The 25,374-nt window shown below is 42.4% G+C and overlaps 1 protein-coding gene across 2 annotated transcripts; it reads left to right on the top strand.

Moving 5' to 3' along the window:
* The first annotated feature begins 2,826 nt into the window (after positions 1-2,826).
* Positions 2,827-16,643, top strand: maf1b (MAF1 homolog, negative regulator of RNA polymerase III b). Of its 2 annotated transcripts, none has more exons than XM_042308709.1 (8): positions 2,827-2,883; positions 5,039-5,127; positions 12,957-13,085; positions 13,337-13,490; positions 14,640-14,761; positions 14,860-14,979; positions 15,415-15,510; positions 15,674-16,643. In XM_042308709.1, exons 1-8 carry the CDS (start codon positions 2,842-2,844, stop codon positions 15,696-15,698), a joined length of 777 nt encoding a protein of 258 aa, XP_042164643.1. In that variant the 5' UTR covers positions 2,827-2,841; the 3' UTR covers positions 15,699-16,643. The 2 variants fall into 2 exon arrangements, with proteins under 2 accessions (XP_042164643.1, XP_024248904.1); XM_024393136.2 differs by lacking the exon at positions 2,827-2,883 and adding an exon at positions 3,286-3,814 and having other exon boundaries at positions 15,674-16,642.
* The last annotated feature ends 8,731 nt before the right edge of the window (positions 16,644-25,374 follow it).

Genomic DNA, 25,374 nt, shown 5'->3' on the forward strand with positions numbered 1-25,374 from the left:
ACTACAGCTCAGCGTTCAACACCATAGTGCCCTTAAAGCTCATCACCAAGGTAAGGATCCTGGGACTAAACACTTCCCTCTGAAACTGGATCCTGGACTTCCTGATGGGCCGCCCCCAGGTGGTAAGGGTAGGTAACAACACATCCGCCACGCTGATCCTCAACACCATCCTTAAGTTTGCTGATGACAACAGTGGTAGGCCTGATCACCGACAACGATGAGACAGCATATAGGGAGGAGGTCAGAGACCTGACCATGGGGTGCAAGGACAACAGCCTCTCCCTCAACATGATCAAGACAAAGGAGATGATTGTGGACTACAGGAAAAAGAGGACCGAGCATGCCCCCATTCTCATTGACGGGACTGTAGTGGATCTGGTTGAGAGCATCAAGTTCATTGGGGTCCACATCACCAACAAACTAAAATGGTCAAAGCACACCAAGAGAGTCGTGAAGAGGGCATGACAAAACCTATTCCCCGTCAGGAGAGTGAAAAGATTTGGCATGGGTCCTCAGATCCTCAAAAGGTTTTACAGCTGCACCATCGAGAGCATGGTATGGTGCGTATAGTGCGTACAGCCCAGTACATCACCAGGGCCAAGCTTCCTGCCATCCAGGACCTCTATACTAGGCGGTGTCAGAGGAAGGCCCTAAAAATGGTAAAAGACTCCAGCCGCCTTAGTCATAAACTGTTCTCTCTGCTACCGTACGGCAAGCAGTACCGAGAGGCTTCTAAACAGCTTCCACCCCCAAGCCATAAGACTCCTGGACTGCTAATAAAATGGCTACCTAGGCTATTTGCATTGCCCCCCCTCTATGCATAGCCACTTTAATAAAAAATGTACACAATTACCTCAAAACTGGTGCGCCCACACATTGACTCTGTACCGGTACCCCCTGTATATAGCCCTACTATTGTTACTATTGTTATTTACTGCTGCTCTGAAATTATTTGTTATTCTTATCTCTTACTTTTTTTAAGGGTTTTTCTTAAAACTGCATGGTCGGTTAAAGGCTTATAAGTAAACATTTCACTGTAATGTCTACACCTGTTGTATTTGGCGCATGTGAAAAATATATTTGATTTGACTAGCGCACTTGCCAGAGTCTTTAGGGTGTCTATAGGTTTCCATTCAATTGGAGACAGATTTTCAATGCAAATTTATATTTTTTAATTGCATGAAAACAATATGCACATTTCAGGGTTTCTTTTTGGAAAATTTGGCACCGGACAATGTGACCGGGAAGATTTTATTTACCGGACATTTGAGAAATTTAACGAACACATTCATTCAGGTCCGACTTGGCGCAGTCAGCGCCATCAATAAACGAGAGATATTTGCCAAATTAGCCACATTTACGTGTATTTAAATACATCCCATAACAAATGACTGAAACACTATTCCTTGTGTTTCCTATTTTATTTATTGGTTTTTAGGTTATTTTCCTAAAACAATAATTGTCCATCTCATGGTTCAGCTGTCGGAGATTGGAGAACTAAATGCATCAGGGTATTGCATGCATAGGCCTATAGGCTTACTGTAGGTGTCCACTGTATGAAAATAAAATAAATAAAATATATTAAAAAATGGCCTATATAAAGGAAGAGATGTTTTTATGCCTAGCCCCAGAGAGATCGAGATATGTTGGCGGCATGCTGTGACACGGACATGCATTTCTTTGTCAGATGGCTACTGCGTCTGCTACATAGATATATATATGTATCTGAATATTTTGTATAAAGATAATCATTGTATTGTTGGATTATAGGAGTAACTATGGTAAGCCTGAAACATTCTTCCTTACCTCAAGTTCAACTGTCAGAGTCAGTTGGAACGCCGGTGCACATTGCATTCATATCATAGGCTTGCAGTAGCTAAAGCTTAATAATGTGTGGTATGATTGTGTGGTATGATTTTTATGTGTGGTAGTTTATGTGTGGCATGATTGCTAGTTAGCCTATTGTAGATCTAAACAAACAATCCACCTTCCACTATTGTCACTATGACTGGTGGATAGAGGGCTGGATAGATGAAAAGTTAGCACACAGAGAACACTATGAATGCTGGATAGATGAAACTTTAGCACACAGAAAAGGATAGCGCATAATACCCTGACTACACCGCTCGCATCGTGTGCGCCAGCGTTGCAAAATAAATTTAAAAATCTATATCATTCAATTGTTGCACCCACACTGTTAGAAGTCAGTTCTATTTGTGATGCAGATCGCACTGCAAGTCCTGCCTCTCCCATCTCCTCATTGGTTTATAGAAGCAGGTACCCACGTGCCATCTCCTCATTGGTTATACCCACGTGGGTGACTGAAAGTCGAACGAGGTCAGTGGCAGTAATGCACCTAATTTATGAAAGTTGCCAATCGCAATATTAAGTCAAGAGAAGAAAAAGCCAAGAAGGAGGAGAGATGACCAGAAATGATTCGGTTGACAATTTTATGTGTGGATTAATTGTCGGAGTAGAGGACCTTGTGCATTTCAGGTAAAATAACAACTCAATGTTTATATCCCAGGACAAATTAGCTAACAACAGCAAGCTAGCTAAATATGACAAATTACCTAGCTAGCTAAATTGACATAAATGTTGAATGCTTTTCGACCTGTCCCTAAATTAATGTAATTGGGTCAGTTATTTAAATATTTTAACCTGTGTGTTGTGATCGCGTTTGTTGTGTGTGGGGGGGGGGGAATGCACTCCCTCCCCTGTGCCCAATAAAAACTAAAAACACACACAACCCTCCAAAGAAAAAAAAAGTTTGATAACCCTCCTCTACTTTGGACCACTCTCCCCTGAATAAATTGCGATCTGTCCCTTACCAGTGATGAAATGATCGGAGCTGACCCTATACTACAAGCTGTGTGGGTTCAGGTATTGCAGTTTCTTCGCTTTTCTGACAGTTGAGTCTTATTTACTTGGTGTTTCATGATTGCAGGTAATCTGTAAAAATATTTTTCCCCTGTTGTCATTCCTGCCTTGTTAGAACAGACAAATACTGCACAGAAATCGACTATGAATCAACTCGTTTTAGGCATTGTTATCATGCAGTTAAGGGTCGCCACTCAGCTTTTGTTGTCGGAAGAATTGATGCCTTTGACTTCCAACAGGGCCGTACGTCGCCTGTCAATCTAGAATTATTAAACGACACACCATTTTGACCAATCATAACCATCAGTGGACCATAAGGACATGTCAGTCAGCCATTCAGTGCACTTACAAAGCGACACTCAAAATAAGTAGGTGTGGTCTTTGACAATGAAAATGTATTTCATGGTTTACAGTGGGCGGGGGTTAAATACAGTGGATTTATTACGTTTTCATCGACACTGTTGTGTGGTTTGCCTTCAAATGATCAGTATTGCTCATCAAAAATTACACAGGGACTTTGCGAAGTAAACAGAAGCAGTGCAAGGGATCAAGTCGATTCGAAAAGGCGACTTGATCTGACAGAAACTGTAGCTAGCAAGCTAACGTTAGCGTATCTCGGTCAACGTAAATCTGTCAAAAGGGATGCCGCTGCAATCCAAGTCAGACGGATTCAGGTGTTCTTTGGATTTGATGTCGTCTAATTTAATCGGCATAAGAAGTTTTTCGATAAAATCTTTAACGATAAATCAATATCGTACGAATATCTTTTTAAATTGCTGAAGTTTAGGAACTAACTGCTCTGACACAGTCAGTGCTTGCTAGCTAACTTGCATAACAACAACAAATCTGTTGCTCGTCCTCGCCCGCTAAGAGAAACATAAGTGAAATTGGTAAAGACATTTCAGTTTCACAAAGAGCGTCGACGTTATCTTTGGTAAGAAGAATGTTTATGTGAAATGTGTAGATTAGCTAGCTAGCCAACTACCTAGCAAGCAGAGGTTTAGTGTGGGATGGGTCAGCTAGACAGATGCATGTATGTATGTATGTATGTATGTATGTATGTATGTATGTTATGTATGTATGTATGTATGTATGTATGTTAAGTTTGGTATAGTTACATGAGAGATGTAGGGTGTTTGGTCAGGGTGGATGGATTGACATAATGCGAACGTCTAGCAACACAAAGGTTGTAAATTCCAATCTCATCACAGACAACTTTAGCAACATACTACCTTTTTAGCTACTTTATAATTACTTAGCAGTTTTAGCTAACATTTAACCACCTAGCTAGAATTCGTAACATATATGTTTTGCAAATGCGTAACATAATACGAATTGTAATTCAAATGGGTGATGGGTTCCACAAACTGACAGTTGTGGAAAAAGTACCCAATTGTCATACTTGAGTAAAAGTAAAGATACCTTAATAGAATGACTAAAGTGAAAGTCACCCAGTAAAATCCAACTTGAGTAAAAATAAAACTAAGTTTGGGTTTTAAATATACTTGCGTATCAAAAGTAAGAGTACAAATAATTTCAAAACAATTTTTAAAATTTATGGATAGCCAGGGGCACACTCCAACACTCAGACTTAATTTACAAAGCATTTGTGTTTAATAAGTCTGCCAGATCAGATGCAGTAGGGATGACCAGGGATTTTCTCTTTTAAGTGTGTGAATTAGACCATTTTCCTGTCCTGCTAAGCATTCAAAATATTATAAGTACTTTTGGGTGTCAGGAAAATGTATGGAGTAAAGTATATTTTCTTCAGGAATGTAGTGAAGTAAATTAAAACGTTAAAAAAATATGAATAGTAAAGATATCCAAAAAAAACTACTTCAGTAGTATTTTTGCTTAAGTACTTTACACCACTGCAAACTAATACATACCTTACGAAAAGTAAAATTTTACTAAATTGAGTATCTCGGATTTACTTACAGAATAATACAAAATGCTCTGAGACCAGGTTGCATTCACATATTGCTGAAAACCTACTCCACTGGGCTAGTTTGCTCAACCTGCCCCTGTCAAGTAGATTAATAACTACACCATAGGGATAACATTTATTTCATACACCCCGTTTTCCCACAAGCCGTGAAAAAGTATTCTTAAATGGCTGATGGACTGTCTATATTAACATTTCCCTTTCCTCTCACAGGCAGCAATGAAACTGTTAGAAAACAGCAGTTTTGAAGCTCTGAGCTCTCAACTCTGTGTTGAAACGGGAGAGTCTCGCATCCTTGGAAGGTAATTACCATAACAGCACTAGACCAGCATCATCAGTCAATAAAATTACCTCATATCTAATCACTTATCACAAAGTGTTTTGTAACACCTGCTTTACTGTTGCATGACGAACACATACAGTACCATTCAAAAGTTTGGACGCACCTACTCATTCAAGGGTTTTTGTTTCTTTTTTACTATTTTCTACATTGTAGAATAATAGTGAAGACATCAAAACTATGAAATAACACACATGGAATCATGTAGTAACTAAAAAAGTGTTAAACAAATCAAAATATGTTATATTTGAGATTCTTCAAAATAGCCACCCTTTGCCTTGATGACAGCTTTGCACACTTGCCATTCTCTCAACCAGCTTCATAAGGTAGTCACCGGGAATGCATTTCAATTAACAGGTGTGCCTTAATTTAATTTGTGGAATTTCTTTCCTAAATGCGTTTGAGACAATCAGTTGTGGCAAGGTAAGAGGTTGGTATACAGAAGATAGCCCTATTTGGTAAATGACCAAGTCCATATTATGGCAAGAACAGCTCAAATAAGCAAAGAGAAACGACAGTCCATCATTACTTTAAGACATGCAGGTCAATAAATATGGAAAATGTAAATTACTTTTAAAATTTCTTCAAGTGCAGTCACAAAAACCATCAAGCGCTGTGATGAAACTGGTTCTCATGACCGCCACAGGAAAGGAAGACCCAGAGTCACCACTGCTTCGAAGGATAAGTTCATTAGTTACCAGCCTCAGAAATTGCAGCCCAAATAAATGCTTCAGAGTTCAAGTAACAGACACATCTCAACATCAACTGTGTGAATCAGGCCTTTGTGGTCAAATTGCTGCAAAGAAACCACTACTAAAGGACACCAATAAGAAAAAGAGACTTGATGGGCCAAGAAACACGGGCAATGGACATTAGACCGGTGAAAATCTGTCCTTTGGTCTGATGACACGGTCTGTGATTTATCTAGAATTCAAGGCACACCTAACCAGCATGGCTACGACAGCATTCTGCAGCAATACGCCATCCCATCTGGTTTGCCCTTTGTCCCACTATCATTTGTTTTTCAACAGGACAATGGCCCAATAAACCTCCAGGCTGTGTAAGGGCTATTTGACCAATAAGGAGAGTGATGGAGTGCTGCTTCAGATGACTTAGCCTCCACAATCACCCGACCTCAACCCAATTGAGATGGTTCGGGATGAGTTGTACCGCAGAGTGAAGGAAAAGCAGCCAACAAATACTCAACGTATTTGGGAACTCCTTCAATACTGTTGGAAAAGTATTCCAGGTGATGCTATGAAAGCGACCTGTTGCACCCTCTACAACCACTGTGATTATTATTATTTGACCCTGTGGGTCATCTATGAAGGTTTGAATATCTTGGCCATGTAGTGTTATAATCTCCACCTGGCACAGCCAGAAGAGGACTGGACACCTCTGAGACTGGTTCCTTTTTAGGTTTCTTCCTAGGTTCCTGCCTTATCTAAGGAGTTTTTCCTAGCCACCGTGCTTCTGCATTGCTTGCTGTTTGGGCTTTAGGCAACCCTGTTGTTTCTGTGTAGCACTTTGTGACATCGGCTGGTATAAAAAGGGCTTTATAAATACATTTTATTGAAGCGGGTTGAGATAATGCCAAGAATGTGCAAAGCTGTCATCAAGGCGAAGGTTAGCTACTTTGACGGATAAAATATATATATATTTTAACACTTGGTTACTACATAATTCCATGTGTTATTTCATAGTTTGTCTTTACTAATATATTCTACAATGTAGAAAATAGTACAAATAAAAACTCTTCAATGAGTAGGTGTCCAAACAGTTACTAAATGTGCTGTCCTTTAGTAGGCCTGTGTGTGAACCGCAAGTGCATGGTGACAGATGGAACTGTAGGCTGCTACTACTGCAGGATCAGCTGTTCATGGACCATAACACACCTCTCACCCTACCTCCTCTGTGGATGGTGCATGTATTCTGTGCCTCTCTTCGGGGGTGTATTTCTTATTGGGTTAATAGGCTGTATTTTAAAAAGGCAAGATTAACACTTTGAGGCTCTCTGGGAGCGTCAACAACACCATACAGCCTATGAAGGGTAAAGTCAAAGCTAAGGACACTGCATATGTAAACACAGAGGTAAACAACAAACTGTCAGAATAATATGGTCAACTGAACTCCCACAGAGGTGTGTCTCTGTGCTAAAGATGTGGTGTAGGCTACCTAAAAGGTACCTGAGCAGGACCAGATGAGGCAATATTAGGGTTTAGGAATTGAGCCCTAATCCCCAACAAGCCCTGTAGTGATTACTGGTAATACGGACTATTTTGCTAAGGAGGTGTAATCTCTCACAAAAAGTATTGATCCCTTAGGATGGTGGATGAGTGTTGTGTTACGCAATGGGGGTAGATGAACTCAACTGCAGCAGCAGGGATTTTACAAAGGACTGTAGGTTGTGGAACCAGTCGGAACGGTGCAGGTGGTGGTGGTAACTCCTTTCATGGTTCTGACCCATGGGGGCAGTGTGACCCAGGACAGGGTGTCCTCTAACAGGCCTTTGTGGCTATTTTTATACTGTAACGGAGAGTGGTATGGAGCATACACACACTCACAGCTGGGAACTGATGGTGTTTAGCCTGCTGCTTACTGGATTAGTATGGCCCATGATGGCAGCAGAGGCCAAGCTGGCACAATTTGACTTCTTTCCACCCCAATTAAAAGCCAAAGTCTGCAATTACTCAGAAATATTCAACTGGACCCGTAATGATACAAAACAGAGCATGCAGTCACATGTTTGAGGTTCACATTCTATCATAGTTTTCCATAGAATGACTGTTTCTGGATAAAATGTTATATTTAACCAGAAAGTCAGTTACAAATAGGCCTACACACACAAGCAACTATCCTATATAGCAAGGGTGGGCAAACTTTTTGGATCTAGGGCCACATCGGGATTTTGAAATCTGCATTTTTGGGGGGGGACAAATTGTTTGTTAAATTCAAGTGGTACAGCTGTCTAAGGCAGTGCTTGAGGCATCACTACAGACCCGGGTTCGATCCCAGGCTGTGTCACAGCTGACAGTGACTGGGAGACCCATGAGGCGGCACACAATTGGCCCAGCATCGTCCGGGTTAGGAGAGGGTTTGGCAGGCCGTGATTTCCTTGTCCCATTGCGCTCTAGCGACTCCTGTGGCGGGCCAGGTGCTAGCACACTGACACGGTGTTTCTTCTGACATGGTGCGGCTAGCTTCTGGGTTAAGCGGGAATTGTGTCAAGAAGCAGTGCGGCTTGTCTGGGTTGTGTTTCGGAGGACGCACGGCTCTTGACCTCTGCCGAGTCTGTACGGGAGTTGCAGCGATGGGACAAGACTATAACTATCAATTGGATACCATGAAATTGGAGAGAGAAAAGGTATTTTAAAGATTGAAGTGCCTGGCGGGCAGAGCAGCGCCTCTTCAACCTCAGGAGGCTGAAGAAATTCGGCTTGTTACCAAAAGCACTCAAACTTCTACAGAAGCACAATCGAGAGCATCCTGTCGGGCTGTATCACCGCCTGGTACGGCAACTGCTCCGCCCACAACCGCAAGGCTCTCCAGAGGGTAGTGAGGTCTGCACAACGCATCACCGGGGGCAAACTACCTGCCCTCCAGGACACCTACACCACCCGATGTCACAGGAAGGCCATAAAGATCAAGGACAACAACCACCCGAGCCACTGCCTGTTCACCCCGCTATCATCCAGAAGGCGAGGTCAGTACAGGTGCATCAAAGCAGGGACCGAGAGACTGGAAAACAGCTTCTATCTCAAGGCCATCAGACTGTTAAACAGCCACCACTAACATTGAGTGGCTGCTGCCAACATACTGACTCAACTCCAGCCACTTTAATAATGGAAATTGATGTAAAAATATATCACTAGCCACTTTAAACAATGCTACTTAATATAATGTTTACATACCCTACATTACTCATCTCATATGTATATACTGTACTCTATATCATCTACTGCATCTTTATGTAATACATGTATCACTAGCCACTTTAAACTATGCCACTGTTTATATACCCTACATTACTCATCTCATGTATGTACTGTACTCGATACTATCTACTGCATCTTGCCTATGCCGTTCTGTACCATTACTCATTCATATCTATATGTACATATTCTTTATTCCTTTACACTTGTGTGTATAAGGTAGTAGTTTTGGAATTGTTAGGTTAGATTACTCTGGTTATTACTGCATTGTCGGAACTAGAAGCACAAGCATTTCACTACACTCGCATTAACATCTGCTAACCATGTGTATGTGACAAATGAGATTTGATTTGAAGTAGAGGTTTATTATTATTGCTAAAGGTAGTGAACAGATATTTTTGCGAGATAGCACTTGTGTAGCAGAAATATGCAGAAAGTAGTTTTGAATGCATTTTATTGAAGGGAAACTATTAGTCTTGAACCTTTTTGGCAACATAATGATATTCTCATACTGAGCAATGAGGAATTAAACTACAAAATTCTAGTCTTCTCCCATTTTTTTTTAACCATTGCCCCCACCCACAAGGTGTATAAACAAATTAGATGGATACAAAAAAAATGGGAAGAAAATAAATCAAGTGTAATTAGCACATGTAGGACAGTATGCAAGTGTGTGTGCATGGACTTTGTAGATGTATTTCTCACATGTGCAGCACATAGTATTTGTTTTACAGTCCTCCTTTGGGGGGCAGAATTGGCATCTCCTCCTCTTGACTGTTGCAGCCTCAGGTGGATCAGAACAAGATTCAGCCCCCTAAACAGCTTTCACAAGCTCTGCAGAGGCTGCTGTGCGGGGGAGGCGCTCCCTTCTTTGAATGTGTGGGGTTACAAGTGCCTTTCCCAGCTGCTCCAGGAACACCCTCTTTTTACGCTTATCAGGCATCCAGGTAGGGTTGATTTTGTTCCATATCACAAAGGCATTGTATGAGGACACATCAATGATGTTATGGAAGATGACCAGGGGCCAGCAGGCAGTCAACCTCCTGCAGCTGTAAGTATCACCTTGTCCAGGCCTCCCTCCTTTGTTGTGGTTGTAGTTGTAGTCCAGAATGATGGCTGGCTTCCTGTCCTCACGATCACTTATCTCAGCCGTTTTGTTCAGTGTGCTCAGGAGGACCACATTCTTGTTCCTCTTTGGGAGGTAAAAAACTAGAGTGGTGATGGGGGTGAAGGCAAACTTTGGGAAGGTCACTCTCCCCCTTGTTGAGTGCAGGGTGGAGCTCAGGCTTGTCCTTTCTAACTGTGCCAACCATGGTGATCTTCCTCTTCAGGAGCTGCTGGCTGACTTCATAAGAAGTGAAGAAATTGTGACATTGTGCTCCCTCAGTCCATCTGTCACAGCAAGCACAACCCGCATCCCCTGGTTCTTCTCCGGGCCTCCACTGGTCGGCTTCCCTATAGACTTGCATCTTCCAATCGTAACTGGATTGTGGATCACAGGCCACCCATATCTTGATGCCATACTTTGCTGGCTTGCTGGGCATATACTTCTGTAAAGGACAGCAACCTTTGGACAAAAGAGATTACTATCAGCAATTAGTATCAATGTCACAGAAAACAATCGCAAATCAATGATTTTCCAGCAATACATAATAAAATGAACAGTGAAAATCACATTTCAGATATGAAAATAAAAATGTACCTCTGAATGGAACCAGTTGCTCATCCACTGTTACTTCAGGCCCAGGGTTGTAGAGGTATGGCAGACGCTCCACCCACTTCTCCCAGACGTCTCTTATGGCTGCCAGTTTCTCTCGCATCTTGCACGTCTTGACTCACTGCTATCAAATCGTAGCATTCGGAAAATCGTCCTTCCACTCGCAGCATCTCAGAGACTACATGTAGCCCTTCGCCTCGGGAGCTATACACAACTGCTAAGATTAGCAGCCCTATGTAGGCACGCAGGTCAATCTCATCCATCCTTTTCCAGTTGTCTCCATATTTACGGAAACTCTTCAAATTTGTGCTCTCCAGGAAGATTTTTTTTGATGGCTGGTGTGATGAACTTCTAGAATGTTGAGCCGATGTCCTGGGCAAGGGCAACTGCATGTCTTGTGGGCCCTGGGGTCATCCTTACGACATTTTGTGCTGCCATCCTACCCTAGTTGTCATGGTGACACGGACCAAGTTATATTTGTGTCAAAGAACAGCAAAAATGTCCCTTTCAGCTTGGGGGATTTCGTTCTCATCTGAAGATGATGCATTGTGCTCTGGGTTGTAATTCTTTCCCATATTCTTCATTCTTCTTCTTTCCCTACCTCCTTCTCTTCTAAATCATCGTTCTCTTGTTCCTCCTGGGTATCTGAAAAAAATCTGATCTGCGACCAGTTGGGCACTGAAACGTGCACTTATGACTACAGCAAAGAGAACCTTTTTATAGCCTCTGACTGCATTCCCATTAGTAAACAATGCTTTCAATAAATGTTAATTTTGTTGTTTTTATTTTGTCTGAACTTGAGTCGTGTTTTTTCGTGGAGGGGAGATGCTGCACATGCACAATAAAGTGTTTATTTTGTCTGAGTTCAATCAGTAACACAATCTATATTTCGGTGTTTGGTGTGTAAATTATTTTATAACTGGCGGGTCATTATGACCCTAAGACAATCTTTGTACCCCAGTGGTGTACAGCTTTCATGGAAATATGAACAAAGGTGATGTTTCACTTTTTCTAATGTTGGGGTCATGCTCGGAAAAGTCATAATTTCAAGTTGAAAAAATATTATTTGGGGGATTTTCTCTGCTGTTAAATATAGTGGCGGGTCATTTTTTTACCCTTACACAAGGGTTAAGCTAAAGTGTGCTGTTAGCTAGCTAACGCTAGCTGGCTGGCTCCTTAGCGGAGGTTATTAGTTTCCCAGAGCGGTTTGCTTTTCTAGTTCGAGCCTAATGTTAGGCATTGTTGGCACTTTGTTCGTTGTTGTTTAACTAGCCAACGTTACGTGACGTGTGTACAACACCCATTGAATATGGCCGGTGTCAGTAAATGTCTGCAAAAAAGTGTAATGAAATTGTTGCTAGTAGAGCTGGTTAGACTGTTTTGTGTTATCCAGAGGTGAACAAATCATCGGCCACAGCATCAAGTGTGCGCTCCTAGAGCGAAACGAGATGGGTGGGGCTAAAGCTTTAGAGGGTGTGATCGATGCGGAATGGGTGTCGACAAATAGCTCTTCACTAGATACCAAAACATTCAAAGGCCATTTTCTCAAAAGTGAGTTTACAAGTTGATCAACTTTCAAGGCAGAATTACTTTCCTCAAATGCAGTATATGACATACCATTTTGTAGCTCAGTCTCTACTTTTGATCCAATGTAAAAAATGTAAACACCATTTCACATTTTGCTACATAAGACCTACTCAATCCAGGTGGTGAGTCCCATTTGTCTGTTAATGGAAACTAGCCAGTCATGTGACACCCACCTGACCTTTGCCCCTTCCTATAATTAGACTGGGCCACAGTGTGTCTGAGCCAGAGTTTGAGTTGCACAACCTCTTCTTTTGCATAGCTAAGGTTGGGGGGGGAAATAAACATGACCAGACCCTGCACGACTCCCTCAACCTAGTGCCATTCCATCCACATCCCTCAAATGGAACTCAATGAAACAGACAACTGAGACTTGTTCAAAGCAAGGAACATACAATGTGGGAGGGCCAGTAGATGAGATACTGTACGGTTTGCATTATTGAATTAGGGACATGATTAGTTTGAGACAATACCCATGTCCTCCGCAGTCAGTAAATTCATGGAATTCCACTAATACAATGCCAACCGTTTAACTCTGGGTTTTGTCTCTCTCTTTAGGATCGAGAGCTACTCCTGCAAGATGGCTGGTGATGACAAGCACATGTTTAAGCAGTTCTGCCAGGAAGGGGAACCACATGTCCTAGAGGCTCTCTCGCCCCCCCAGTCCAGCGCCACGAGCCCACCCCAGTAAGGACCACAGCCACACAATGTTTTCATAACACAGGTCTGATCTCTAGGAATGAAACCGATACCAATGGGGAGGGACTACCTTTTTTTTGTTTTCCATTGTGAAATGTTTTCCTACAGTGTGCACTAATGAATACTACTCTGTAGATACTGGTGTTGTATCGCATCAGTTGTAGCATGTGAATGGAGAATCTTTTTTACTTCCCAACCAAATAACTCCACTCTCTACTCATCTCCATTGTTTTGCGCAGACTAGGGAAGAGCAGTGAGAACTCTCTGAGTGACAAGTGTTGCAGGAAGACATTGTTCTACCTCATCACCACGCTCAACGAGTCATTCAGGCCCGACTACGACTTCAGTGCAGCTCGGGGCCACGAGTTCAGCCGGGAGCCCAGCCTCAACTGGGTCAGTAGCACTACCTCCGTTCCTCTCATGATTTTAACACATTGGGATGACTTTAAACCAGTTCAATTAAAACAGCCGTTCAAGCCTAATTTCAGAATTGCTTACATACAGATGCTCTGAATCATCCCATGCAAGTCCCGGGAGCACATTGTTACAAAGCCATACACATAAGGGAGATGGTGAATTTTCTACAAGGGCCTTATGGAATATCACAGGCTGTAAGATAGAGGTGTCAAGCTCAATTCCTGGGAGGGCCGTGTGTCTGCTGGTTCCTTTTTATCACCTTTCAGTTTGTCTAATTAAGACCTCGACAACCAAGTGACTTATCAATAACCTTTTAATTATAACCTAACTAATAAATCATCTTAATTGATCAAACAAGTACAACGGAGGCCCTTCAGGAATTGAGTTTGACACCGCTGCTGTGAAGGCCTTTGCAGACCGTACGATTTTAGCCGTAGGCTCTGGCAAAGTTCTCGGTGTCAGATTTGTTTTGCCTTTGTCGTGTGGCTAGTGTTACGAGCCGATCCCGGTGACTGACCAATAGGAACATGGCCGGCACAGAGTATGCACACAATAATACGATTATTGTGAATAGTCAAATTTGTATAATAGTTTGATTGAAACTTTTACATGCTGTGCAAGAATAATGATTTCCCTAATAATCATCTTGTTTAGGCTACCTGATGGGATTTTGAGGAATGCACAAAATCTCCAGTCAAAATAAAAAGTTCTACCACAGCGATGTTATTTTGGGGAAGCCGATTTTTGATTCTGAGTTCGGACAAATAAAGTTTTGTATGTGAACTTTTTCTAAGATGTATTCTTTGTTTTTCCAAACTCACTTCACTCACGCATAAGCATAGACTGAGGCTTTCACTGCTGGTGTTGGCACATGCCCAGGGGGAAATACACTGCTGCAGTTGACAGCCTTGTGTCTGCTGACGTAGCCTCGCAAGCCAATTGCAGACCTGAAGAAAGTCGTACAATCTGGCCAGGTTGATATCAAGATTTTAATTTGGTAACGTCGCACAGTGACGTGATAATCACAGAAGTCTGAATCCGACATACAGCAAAGGCCTTAAGAGGTCTATTCATCTGTAAGGAGAATGAGAAGTTGTAACGATTGTGTACCGTGCCTCCATCCAGGTGACGAATGCAGTCAACGGCAGCCTGTACTCATCAGTTGGAGTGGAGTTCAACTCCCTGGGGCCAGAGCTGTGGAACTTCATCGACCAGGAAATTAGCCTGCAGGAATGTGACATATACAGGTGTGTGTGTATGTGAAGGTACATGTACAGTATGTTTTCTGATTCTTGTTTGCTGCCTGTATATGAAGTATATTTATATGTCCCCTCTTTGTCCTCAGCTACAACCCTGACCTGGACTCAGACCCCTTTGGGGAGGAAGGCAGCCTCTGGTCCTTCAATTACTTCTTCTACAACAAGAGGCTGAAGAGGATTGTATTTTTCACCTGTCGCTCCGTCAGGTGAGCAACCACAGCAGACCTCACTCTGTCTCCATGCGATCTTTGACAAAACAAGAGTTTGTTAGTTCTTACAGCCAGTATGAAATAGTTGGTGGCCTGTGGATGAGTTTCTATGGTCCCTCATCTTTGTTATAAATCAGAAAATCTGTCTCGCGTTGCTGGTATGAATTGCTCACACCAAACTAGCATATTCTACTGTTTCTGGGGGTGGCTTTCACTATACATCAGCAGGAGTTGATTGAGCTTGATGTGCCGAGGCAGCTAAAGCCCGTCTGGTCTCATGTGGTATGGGAGTGTAATCCATTACCAGGAGGACGAAAGGCTAGGGAAGGGGACTGAACAGATCAACTCCAAAAGCAATTTGTCAACCAGAGAAAACCGTTGTACCACTATGATTGAATAAGGAGTCATGATATTTCTGCTTTATTTCCAAAGTGTCCTGAGTGGGTACGGCCGCGGTTGTCTTGACAATGAGTTGGACATGGAGCTGAATGATGATGAGGAGGAGATAGAGGGATTCACCGAGGACAGGTGGGATCGTTTTACTATAGTAATGTTACTACCGGCTTATACTCTAGTGCACAAATGGGCCTCTGTCTTACATATATAGTTTCATCAGTGCATGGGGTTGCATGTGTGTTTTTGTCTAGATAGAGACATGATTGACACTACCTTGTTCTCTCCTTGTCTTCAGGTTCCCCAAAGCTCTCTGTGTCTAACGCTCTCCCGATGGAAGACAAGCCCATGTAGGCCGATACATCCTCCCCGTTTTTCTTTTCTTTTCATCTGTTTTTTCCCCTCTGTCTCAATGTTTTGTAGAGCCTGACCCAGAGAGCCATTTGCGCATTTAGAGGAAGGATATCCCCGACAAGTGCATGTTTCACATCAGGTGGATCCAAACCATACCGTGAAGGACGTTTTTGAAATGCCCATGGTTTCTTGTCTCCCTTTTACTGTGATTTTTATCCTCCATCATGGTCCCTGACTTAAGAATTGAACCTATGCCTGGTTTATGGTCAAGAGAGACCATGGACAGCTAACCCTGACAAGCACATTTTTCTTTTATTGAAGATCCAATCCGATTGTCTATCCAGCTGATTTCCATTTGACTGCTTCCTCCGAGGTGTGGCTTTTATGTTCGACAGTGACGTTACTGTGAGAACTGAACTGTTATAGCACTGTGTTTTGAAACATGCAGCATTTGTAATGGAACCTCGTAATATGTTATGTTGAATCTACTGCAAAAAATAATCGAATCCAATTTTATTTGTAAAAAATGATTGAATATCTACTGCACACGACCTTCTGTGGATGTGAACTTGAGATGGCACTGCCAAAGAGCAATACAACATATCACTTTCATAAGACTCACGTCTATCAATAACCATATTCACTCTGCATAGTGTTTCCCTTAGATAACCTCAATCATGTCGTAAAACCTGTACCCATATTCCACTGCTGCAATCAAACGCATCCATTTATTTTATGCTCTGTTAAACTTGAAAGGCTTTGGTTTGAAGAGCTACTGAATGCGGGCAGCAAAGTCAGTGATATTTCCAGTTCATGTTCTACAGTATTTTTAGGTTATAATACCCTTTTATCTATGACCTGTTTTGATTAAACTGTGAATAAAGTTGTTTGAACCAAAATGTCTTGTCAGAGGAGTGGACACAGGCAACATAATAACTAATTAAAATAGTTTGAACAGTAATGACTTGTTACAGCAGTACAAGATAAGATAATGTCTTTACACGTATCTTTTCATAGCTAAAATTGTTCCTATGGACATTGAGTGGAGCCTGACCTTTGCATTAAAGAGACAAGGTGTGGCATCAAACACTTGCGCATATTACGACAGCACATTGACCTACAAGACATTGGTTATATTTGAACCACTTAATGAATGTGGAAACTACTATTAAAATAAGTCATAAATAGCGGACTTCAGTCTTAAAACAGTATAGCCGGTGGAGACGAGATCTTTGTAGACAGTGTTCATCAGTCTGATGTTCCAGGTGATTCAGTATTTAGGTCTGGTTTACTCCGAGAAAGAGCACTCTTATCCCCCCCAATTATAGCGTCTGCACACGAGCAGTGCTATTGAGGCCTTCTCCATTTTGAATTAGTCAAATTTCTTTCTACGTCGCTGAGTTGGTAAACAAGCTGAAAAGGTATATATTGCCATATGGCGTATTTGAACAGGTATAAAGCCAAGGTTTGAGATTTACTGCCAGCTGATTCCTGATGAGCTGAATGGAATTATGTAATCCTTCCTTAACCCATGGAAAGTCCCACCCAGTTGACTACTTAAAACATGGTGAAAGTCCTCAATGGCAGTGCCCATGTGAAAACAGGCTTTTGGGCACCAGAGTCCTCTATCATTCTCTATGCGTTTAGTGAGCTCTTTATGGCAAAAATCACGTGATGATCCACCTCCACACTGTCTCTTGGGGTAGGCCCAGCAATGCTCAAGCCATTTTATGTCAATCAGGAAAGAGGCAGAGAACAAAAGGCTTCATAATGGTAAACTTTCATAAAATTATTGGAATGGCACAAGAAATACTTAGCACCACTGATTGACCTTTTAAATGTTCTTAAATTGGTAAAATGTCACTTTAACCTTGGAGACTTGGATCTTGAAGACTGGAGAAAAGGCAGGTAGGATCAGGGGAGAAAAGGACCAGGGCCAGAAAGTCCAGAAACAGGACTGGGGGAAGGGGACACCAAACCAGGCAAGTAGAGGCTGACTTCAGACAGCTGGATGATAAATAGAGGGGCTCAGGACCCCTCATACAGTGGGGATGAAGCAGCAAACAGAAACATGCACGGTAGCGGGCTAATACCTCTTTCCTCCCTGCACATGTAGGCAAGGGTGTTCTCCTTCCTCCCTCTGTGACCTGATTGAAGCCAATGCAGCTGTTAAGGCACAGGTGTCAAAGTCATTCCACTGAGGGCTGAGTGTCGTCAGGTTTTTGCGCTGCCCTTGATTGACAAATGAAGGTCACTAATTAGTAAGGAACTCCCCACACCTTGTTGTCTATGGCTTAATTGAAAGGTTAACCAAAAAAATGTAGGCAATTCCAGTCCTCGTGGGCCTGATTGGTGTTACACTTTTCCCCCCATCCCTAGCAAACACAGCTGATTTAGACTAATTGCATTCTATACTGAAGATCATGATTAGTTGATTATTGGAGTCAGGTGTGTTAGCTAGGGCAAAAGTGACACCAATCAGACCCCAAGAACTAGAGTTGCCCAGGCCTGTTGACCCCCCCCCCCCAATGCAGCCTCTAAGGTAGGGTACCCCCCCCAAAACATTTCACATTTTGAGTTTTAACCCTAAACTGGCACACCTAACTCGATTAGTCAACTAATCATCAAGTCTTTGATTAATTGACTAATTAATCAGGTGTGCCAGTTTAGCATTAAAACTCAAATGTGAAACGTCTGAGGGGGGCAAGGACAGGGTTAGAGGAAACCCTGCTCTAAGGGACCACACACTGAATGTGGATCTCCCGTCATTTGTTCAGTGCTGTGTGGTTTAGGGATCACCCACTGGTGGATGTCTGATTGCTGACATTTTCGCTGTAGAATTGGTTTGAGCTTCCTTTGCAAATTACAGCCAGCACTCTGTTCAGAGGTACTAAGTACTCTCACCTCTGGGCACAAATAGCTCAATACACATCAACAGTGAAAAAAGGCTCCAAGTTGCTTCTCCTTCCTCATTAGCAAAGGTTAGATAACTACCTATGCCTAATTGTCCAGCAGAATTCATGTATCCAAAAAAGCCAAAAGATTGCATGAAAAACATACCTTCTCTCTCCCTTGTTGACGTTTTTGACCTACTACACTTTGTTTCTTTCTCTGCTATTTTCATGTCTGGATTTTGCACATTGGCCGCCTTCTCGACACCGCTCTTTGCGCACTGTTACATGATATCTTCTTGTTTGGTATTATGGAGGTCCGCAAACAAATATTGTATTGGCTGTGTGTCAGCCTACTATTCAGTAGGATGAATTCATTACACTTTGTGAGACATTGCCCTACCAACTAACCTCACCACTATTCCACTACTGTGGCCCCGTCTGATCCTACTCCAGGCCAGCAGCCTGGGAGGAGGGGACACAGGCCAGCAGCCTGGGAGGAGGGGACACTATAGTTCGAAACATCTTGCAACTATTCTGCAGTAAAATCACATACACCCAAGTACTTCTCTGCAGCTGCCCCCACAACATCTATCCTCTATGATTTACGTTACATTCCTGCAGTACAATTGACACCATGACCAATTCCAATTAAATAAGGACCCATTTAAATGAAGTATTACCGATTTTATTGTATATTTTTTTATAAACAATACAAAACATACACATACAATGCAGTCGACTCTACAGAGACCACAGTATAGGCTAGTAGACAGCTAAAGATACACACAATGAAAGCTAGCTACATACAACGAAAGCAGTAGTCGGCACTACTGGGTCCACAGGCAGTACAGCCTAGGCTACTATAGAACACACAAACTTGTAGACGGTGTTACTAACATTATCTAAAAAGACCGGTACACACAATAAAAGCTAAAGTGAGCGATACTGAGATCACATGCCGCCTAGTAGTAGACAGCTGGCATAATGTAAGCTACAATAAAATCAGTAGTCCACACTCCTGAGACCAGAGTGAGTAAGATTTCCAAAGTATATTACATATCATAGCAAATAACTTAGAGCAGAATGTCCTACCAGACAAATCCCACATTTGCTCATGGCTAGATTGGCTGAGAGAAGGTAGGCTACTGACTGAGTTGGTGATACAGACAAGACTTTAAGGTCACCTCTTCAGTGTCTCTCTTCAGTGACACAGTAGCCATATCATCCTCACTTGTGGTCTAAGAGAGCTTCATGTCTGTTCCTAAAAGAGACTAAATGTGTGCTGTTGTTTTTTTGGGGGACTTTGGAACAAACATCACAGCTTGCTTTATAAACACTCATTGTTTGAATATTATGCTACAAGTGTCAGTGGAAGGTCTTATCCTATTGGATGGAGATGGAATCATGACCCTGAGTTGCTATTAGAGTTGGCATAACAATGACATAGGAGTTGCCATAAGAGATAACATGACAACAACCAAAGTAGCCACCCTTTGCCTTGATGACAGCTTTGCACAATCTTGGCATTCTCTCAACCAGCTTCACCTGGAATGCTTTTCCTATCGTCTTGAAGGAGTTCCCACATATGCTGTGCACTTGTTGGCTGCTTTATCTTCACTCTGCGATCTAACTCATCCCAAACCATCTCAATTGGGTTGAAGTCAGGTGATTGTGGAGGCCAGGTCATCTGAAGCAGCACAACAGCCTAATGACCAAACAATTGACCAGTCGACTAATTAGGATCAGCCCTACTACATTCCACCTGAAAGACTGGATCCTAATTTGCCTTTAACTGGAAGCCAAGAGAGATTAAGATACATTCAGTTGACATTTATATGAATAGAGCAATGAAGATCTAATCTGGCAGCCCTGTTTTGAGCGAGTTATATATTTTTTTCCCATGTATTTTTCTGCTGCAGATACTTGCTCCATATGACTGGACAGTACTCTAGGTGTGATAGAATCAAAGCTTGAATCACCCGATTCAGAGTGGTGCATGTCACATACTCGTAATTGTTTTTCTTGTCATGGCAATGCCCTTAAAAAACATATTTTAAAAAAGGAAAGCTGCACACTCTAGGAGCTCAGATGGAATAATTGAATAATTGAATAACCAACACGCCAAGCTGTCTTCATCAGGGTGTCAGACCGCTTATTCAATTATTACATCAGAGCTCTCCTGATTTGTTTCAAGTTTACTCCTTTAGCCAGTAACTTGCCTAAACAGGTGTGTGTTTCTTCCGCCTCCAGAATGGCAATGCCCTTACCCATTTTAATTACAATGTTATCTACAGTGCATTCAGAAAGTATTCAGACCCCTTGACTTTTTCCACATTTTGTTGTTACAGCCTTATTCTAAAATGGATTCAATCGTTTTTATCCGCTCATTAATCTACACACGATACCCCATAATGAAAAAGCAAAAACAGGTTTTTAGAAATGTTTGTATTCAAAATAAACAGAAATATCATATTTACATAAGTATTCAGACCCTTCAGTGCTTTTGTTGATGCACCTTTGGCAGCGATTACAGCCTTGAGTCTTCTTGGGTATGACGCTACAAGCTTGGCACACCTGTATTTGGGGAGTTTCTTCCATTATTCTCTGCAGATCTTCTCAAGTTCTGTCAAGTTGGATGGGGAGTGTTGCTGCACAGCTCTTTTCAGGTCACTCCAGAGATGTTCGATCGGGTTCAAGTCCGGGCTCTGGCTGAGCCACTCAAGGACATTGAGACTTGTCCCGAAGCCAGTCCCGCGTTGTCTTGGCTGTGTGCTTAGGGTCATTGTCCTGTTGGAAGGTGAACCGTCACCCCAGTCTGAGGTCCTGAGCAGGTTTTCATCAAGGATCTCTGTACTTTGCTCTGATCATCTTTCCCTCAATCTTGACTAGTCTCACAGTCCCTGCCGCTGAAAAACATCTATAGCATGATGCAGCAGGTAGCCTAGTGGTTAGAGCGTTGGGCCAGTAACCGAAAGGTTGCTAGATTGAATCCCCGAACTAGTAAAAATCTGCCGTACTGCCCCTGAACAAGGCAGTTAACCCACTGTTCCTAGGCCATCATTGTAAATAAGAATGTGTTATTAACTGACTTGCCTAGTTAAATAAAGGAGAAATAAATGCTGCCACCACCGTGCTTCACCGTAGGGATGCTTGCCAGGTTTCCTCCAGATGTGACACTTAGCTTTCAGGCAAAAGAGTTCAGTCTTGGTTTCATCAGACCAAATAATCTTGTTTCTCATGGTCTGAGAGTCATTTAGGAGCCTTTTGACAAACTCCAAGCGGGCTGTCGGAAGCCACTCCTCAGTAAAAGGCGCACGTCTGGCCCCTCCACCATAAAGGCCTCATTGATGGAGAGCTCTGTCAAAGTAACCATTGGTTTCTTGGTCACCTCCCTGACCCAAGACCTTTTCGCTAATTGTTCAATTTGGCTGGGCGGCCAGCTCTAAGAAGAATCTTGGTGGTTCCAAACTTCTTCCATTTAAGAATGATGGAGGCCATTGTGTTCTTGGGGACCTTCAATGCTGCAGAAATGTTTTGGTACCTTTCCCAGATCTGTGCCTCAACACAATGCTGTCTCGGCACTCTACGGACAATTCCTTCGACCTCATGGCTTGGTTTTTGCTCCGACATGCACTTTCAACTGTGGGACCTTATCTAGACAGGTGTGTACCTTTCCAAATCATGTCCGATCCATTTAATTTACCACAGGTGTACTCCAATCTTCTATCAAATTGAAGAAACATCTCAAGGATGATCAATGAAAACAGGATGCACCTGAGCTCAATTTCTAGTCTCAAAGCAAGAGGTCTGAGTACAAGCATTTCCAAAACCCTGTTTTCACTTTGTCATAATGGGGTATATTGTGTAGATTGATGAGGATTTTTATTGATTTAATCCATTTTAGAATAAGGCTGTAACTCAACAAAATGTGGAAAAAGGGAAAGGGTCTGAATAGTTTATAAATGCAATTTATTATGTTCAAACCAGGATAGAGGTGTGTCTAACATGACTTCATCGACAAGTTTATTTGAGGATCACCAGCAAGCATACATCTTGGACCAAATAAAATACATTTTCAACATCAATTTGTTCATGTTAACCCACTCAGACACTGTTCTTAGTTATTTCTGTTAAGTCATTATATACTGATGAAGTGCTATACATTGTTGAGTCATCAGCATACATAACCACTCTTGCTTTATTCATTACTGATAGTAAATCATTAGTAAAGATGGAGTAGAGGAGTCGGCCTTGGGGGCTGCCTTGAGGGACGCCACAATGTAAACCTTTACTGTCTGAAAAGGTACTTTTAAATCTTTTTAGCGCCTTCTCCTAGATAGATGCAGTAGCTTTCCATGCAGGATAGAGCAACAGACATAAAATCATAACATTTTAGTTTACTTGGCAACAGTGCATGATCAATTACATAAAAAGCAGCACTAAAGTCGAACAACACTGCACCCACTAACTTCCTGTCATCCATACATGTCAATCATCTGTCATTTGCCATAGGCCATACTGGTAGAATACCATTCTCTGTATGGATGCTGGAAACTTCTTATCAGACCATTGCACGAGAAATAATCCTGGATTTGCACAGATGCACTTTTTTCCAATAAGTTACTTTATTGTAAACTATTAGGACCACTGAAGGCAGATTTTGTTTTTCTCCATAGGTAGTGCAATGACCTTTGACTTTTTCCATATTTCTGGGCACACCCCACACATCAAGCACCTATAACAAATATGACAACTTGGGGTGAAGATGTGGTTTTAACGCTAAGCAATTTGCAGTCAAGATTAGGCTACCATTATATCAGATCGTGAAATTGTGCCTTCCAATACATTTGTTAGATTTTTATTAGATGGCCTTCAAAAAAAAATCAGGAATGGGGTGGGACCTCTGTAAAAAATCATCTTGGACCAGATTGACGCGTTAGCCCCACTATTTATAATTTATTTTTGTATTATTTTGTAACTTATGTGAAGGAAAAACGTTGTTTTGAGCTCAAAAAGCAGTAGTAGCATTATGCAAATCAGGGAACAAAATGAACCAATATGGTTCAATTGCAGACCGCAATCAGTTTCTTGATAAGGGTGTTCCTTATCATTTCCTGATCCTTGATATCAGGAAATGCCCGCTGGTGCCTGCCATTGGTCAGTCCATTGATATCAGGAAACACCCATTGATATCAGGAACGTTCCATTGGCCGTCCCATTGATGCCTGCCATTGGTCAGTTCCTGCACTGTCCCACACTGTTTATATTAAGGAGACTTCCTGATTTCCAATCTCGAAAGCACTTGTTTTAAAGAAGTGCTTTAGATATGATAGGAATGGCATTTTTTGACTGTGTTTGGATGGGACGTGATGCAAAACTAATTTAGCATAGCCTACAACAAACATATTAGACTGTTAAGAGTCAATTACAGAGTTAACAGTAATACAGTTTACTGAACATTACATTGTGCTGCAGGGCCAGAGAGCATAGATTTAGGAAAATGCTGAGAAACTGCTGCTCCAATAGAAATATCTGATCAGGCCTCTCGAATGGCACAGCGGTCTAAGGCACTACAGACTCGGGTTCGATCCCAGGCTGTGTCACACCCGGCCATGACCGGGAGTCCCGTAGGGCGGCGCACAATTGGCCCAGCGTCGTCCGGGATAGGGGAGGGTTTGGCCGGGGGGGGCCTGTTGGGGAGTTGCAGTGATAAGACTGGATTGCAATTGGATATCATGAAATTGGGTAAGATAAAAAATATATCTAATCAGCCTATTCAGCAGTGTCATGGTGGCATTAGCTACCTTGTTGAGTCTCCTGGTTTGGAAACCTCTCTGGCAGGGTCCTACTGTCATGGAACTGGAGACCTAATGTTACCAAGGCCGTGATCACCTGGATTCCAGTCCCAGTCAACACCTGGATTCCATTCCAGTCCCTCACTCCCCATTTTAGCATGTCTAGACACCCCTCAAAGTAGTGTAGTGTTGGTTTTGGATGCAACCCATACACTCTAGCACCGATTCCTTTCAAGGGCTCTGTGTCTCTCTCCCTCTCACCGACCAGGGCTAGAGCTGAACCCTGCTAATCAGGTCTAACTCGTCTTCCTGTGGGTGATGTAACTTTCTGTAGCTACTGTACTCTTTAGGCGATCCAGGAAGTGCGCAGTAAAGAGTGACCCATCACTTTGCTGAAGGAACGCATGCTGTCCAACAACATGGCTTCTGTGGAGGAGATCAAAGTACACACACCTTCAACAACACACACACACACACACACACACACACACACACACACACACACACACACACACAGGTGGTTCAAGTACTCCAATACATTTTTTATTTGGTCTTTTATCTTCTTTCCTTCCTTCCTTCCTACAGGAGATAGATGTATAGATCAGGAAGGTGATCGAGGATGTGGCCCAGTTTGCGATCTCTGAACCTGAACCGCCATTGGATGAGCTCTGCAACCACATATTTGCCAACAAACCGCCCATGGAGGTCGGCGAGACCACCCCTGGGTCAAACTTAAGTCTGTCAGCTAGACACACACACATGCACACACCTGGACCAAACTATAGTCCATCAGCTACACATCCCCTCTGAGACACCAACCCCTGGGTGAAAGTCTACTCCTCTCTTTTCCTTCTCTCTTCTCTTTTCGCTCATTAGTTCCCTAAACGCACAATAGGATATGAGATTGTGACCCTGTAGGTCAGAGTTCAGTCTGTAGCAGCATTGTAAACCAGTTC

The sequence above is a fragment of the Oncorhynchus tshawytscha genome, linkage group LG29, assembly GCF_018296145.1.
Source record: "Oncorhynchus tshawytscha isolate Ot180627B linkage group LG29, Otsh_v2.0, whole genome shotgun sequence".
Classification (NCBI taxonomy): Eukaryota; Metazoa; Chordata; class Actinopteri; order Salmoniformes; family Salmonidae; genus Oncorhynchus; species Oncorhynchus tshawytscha.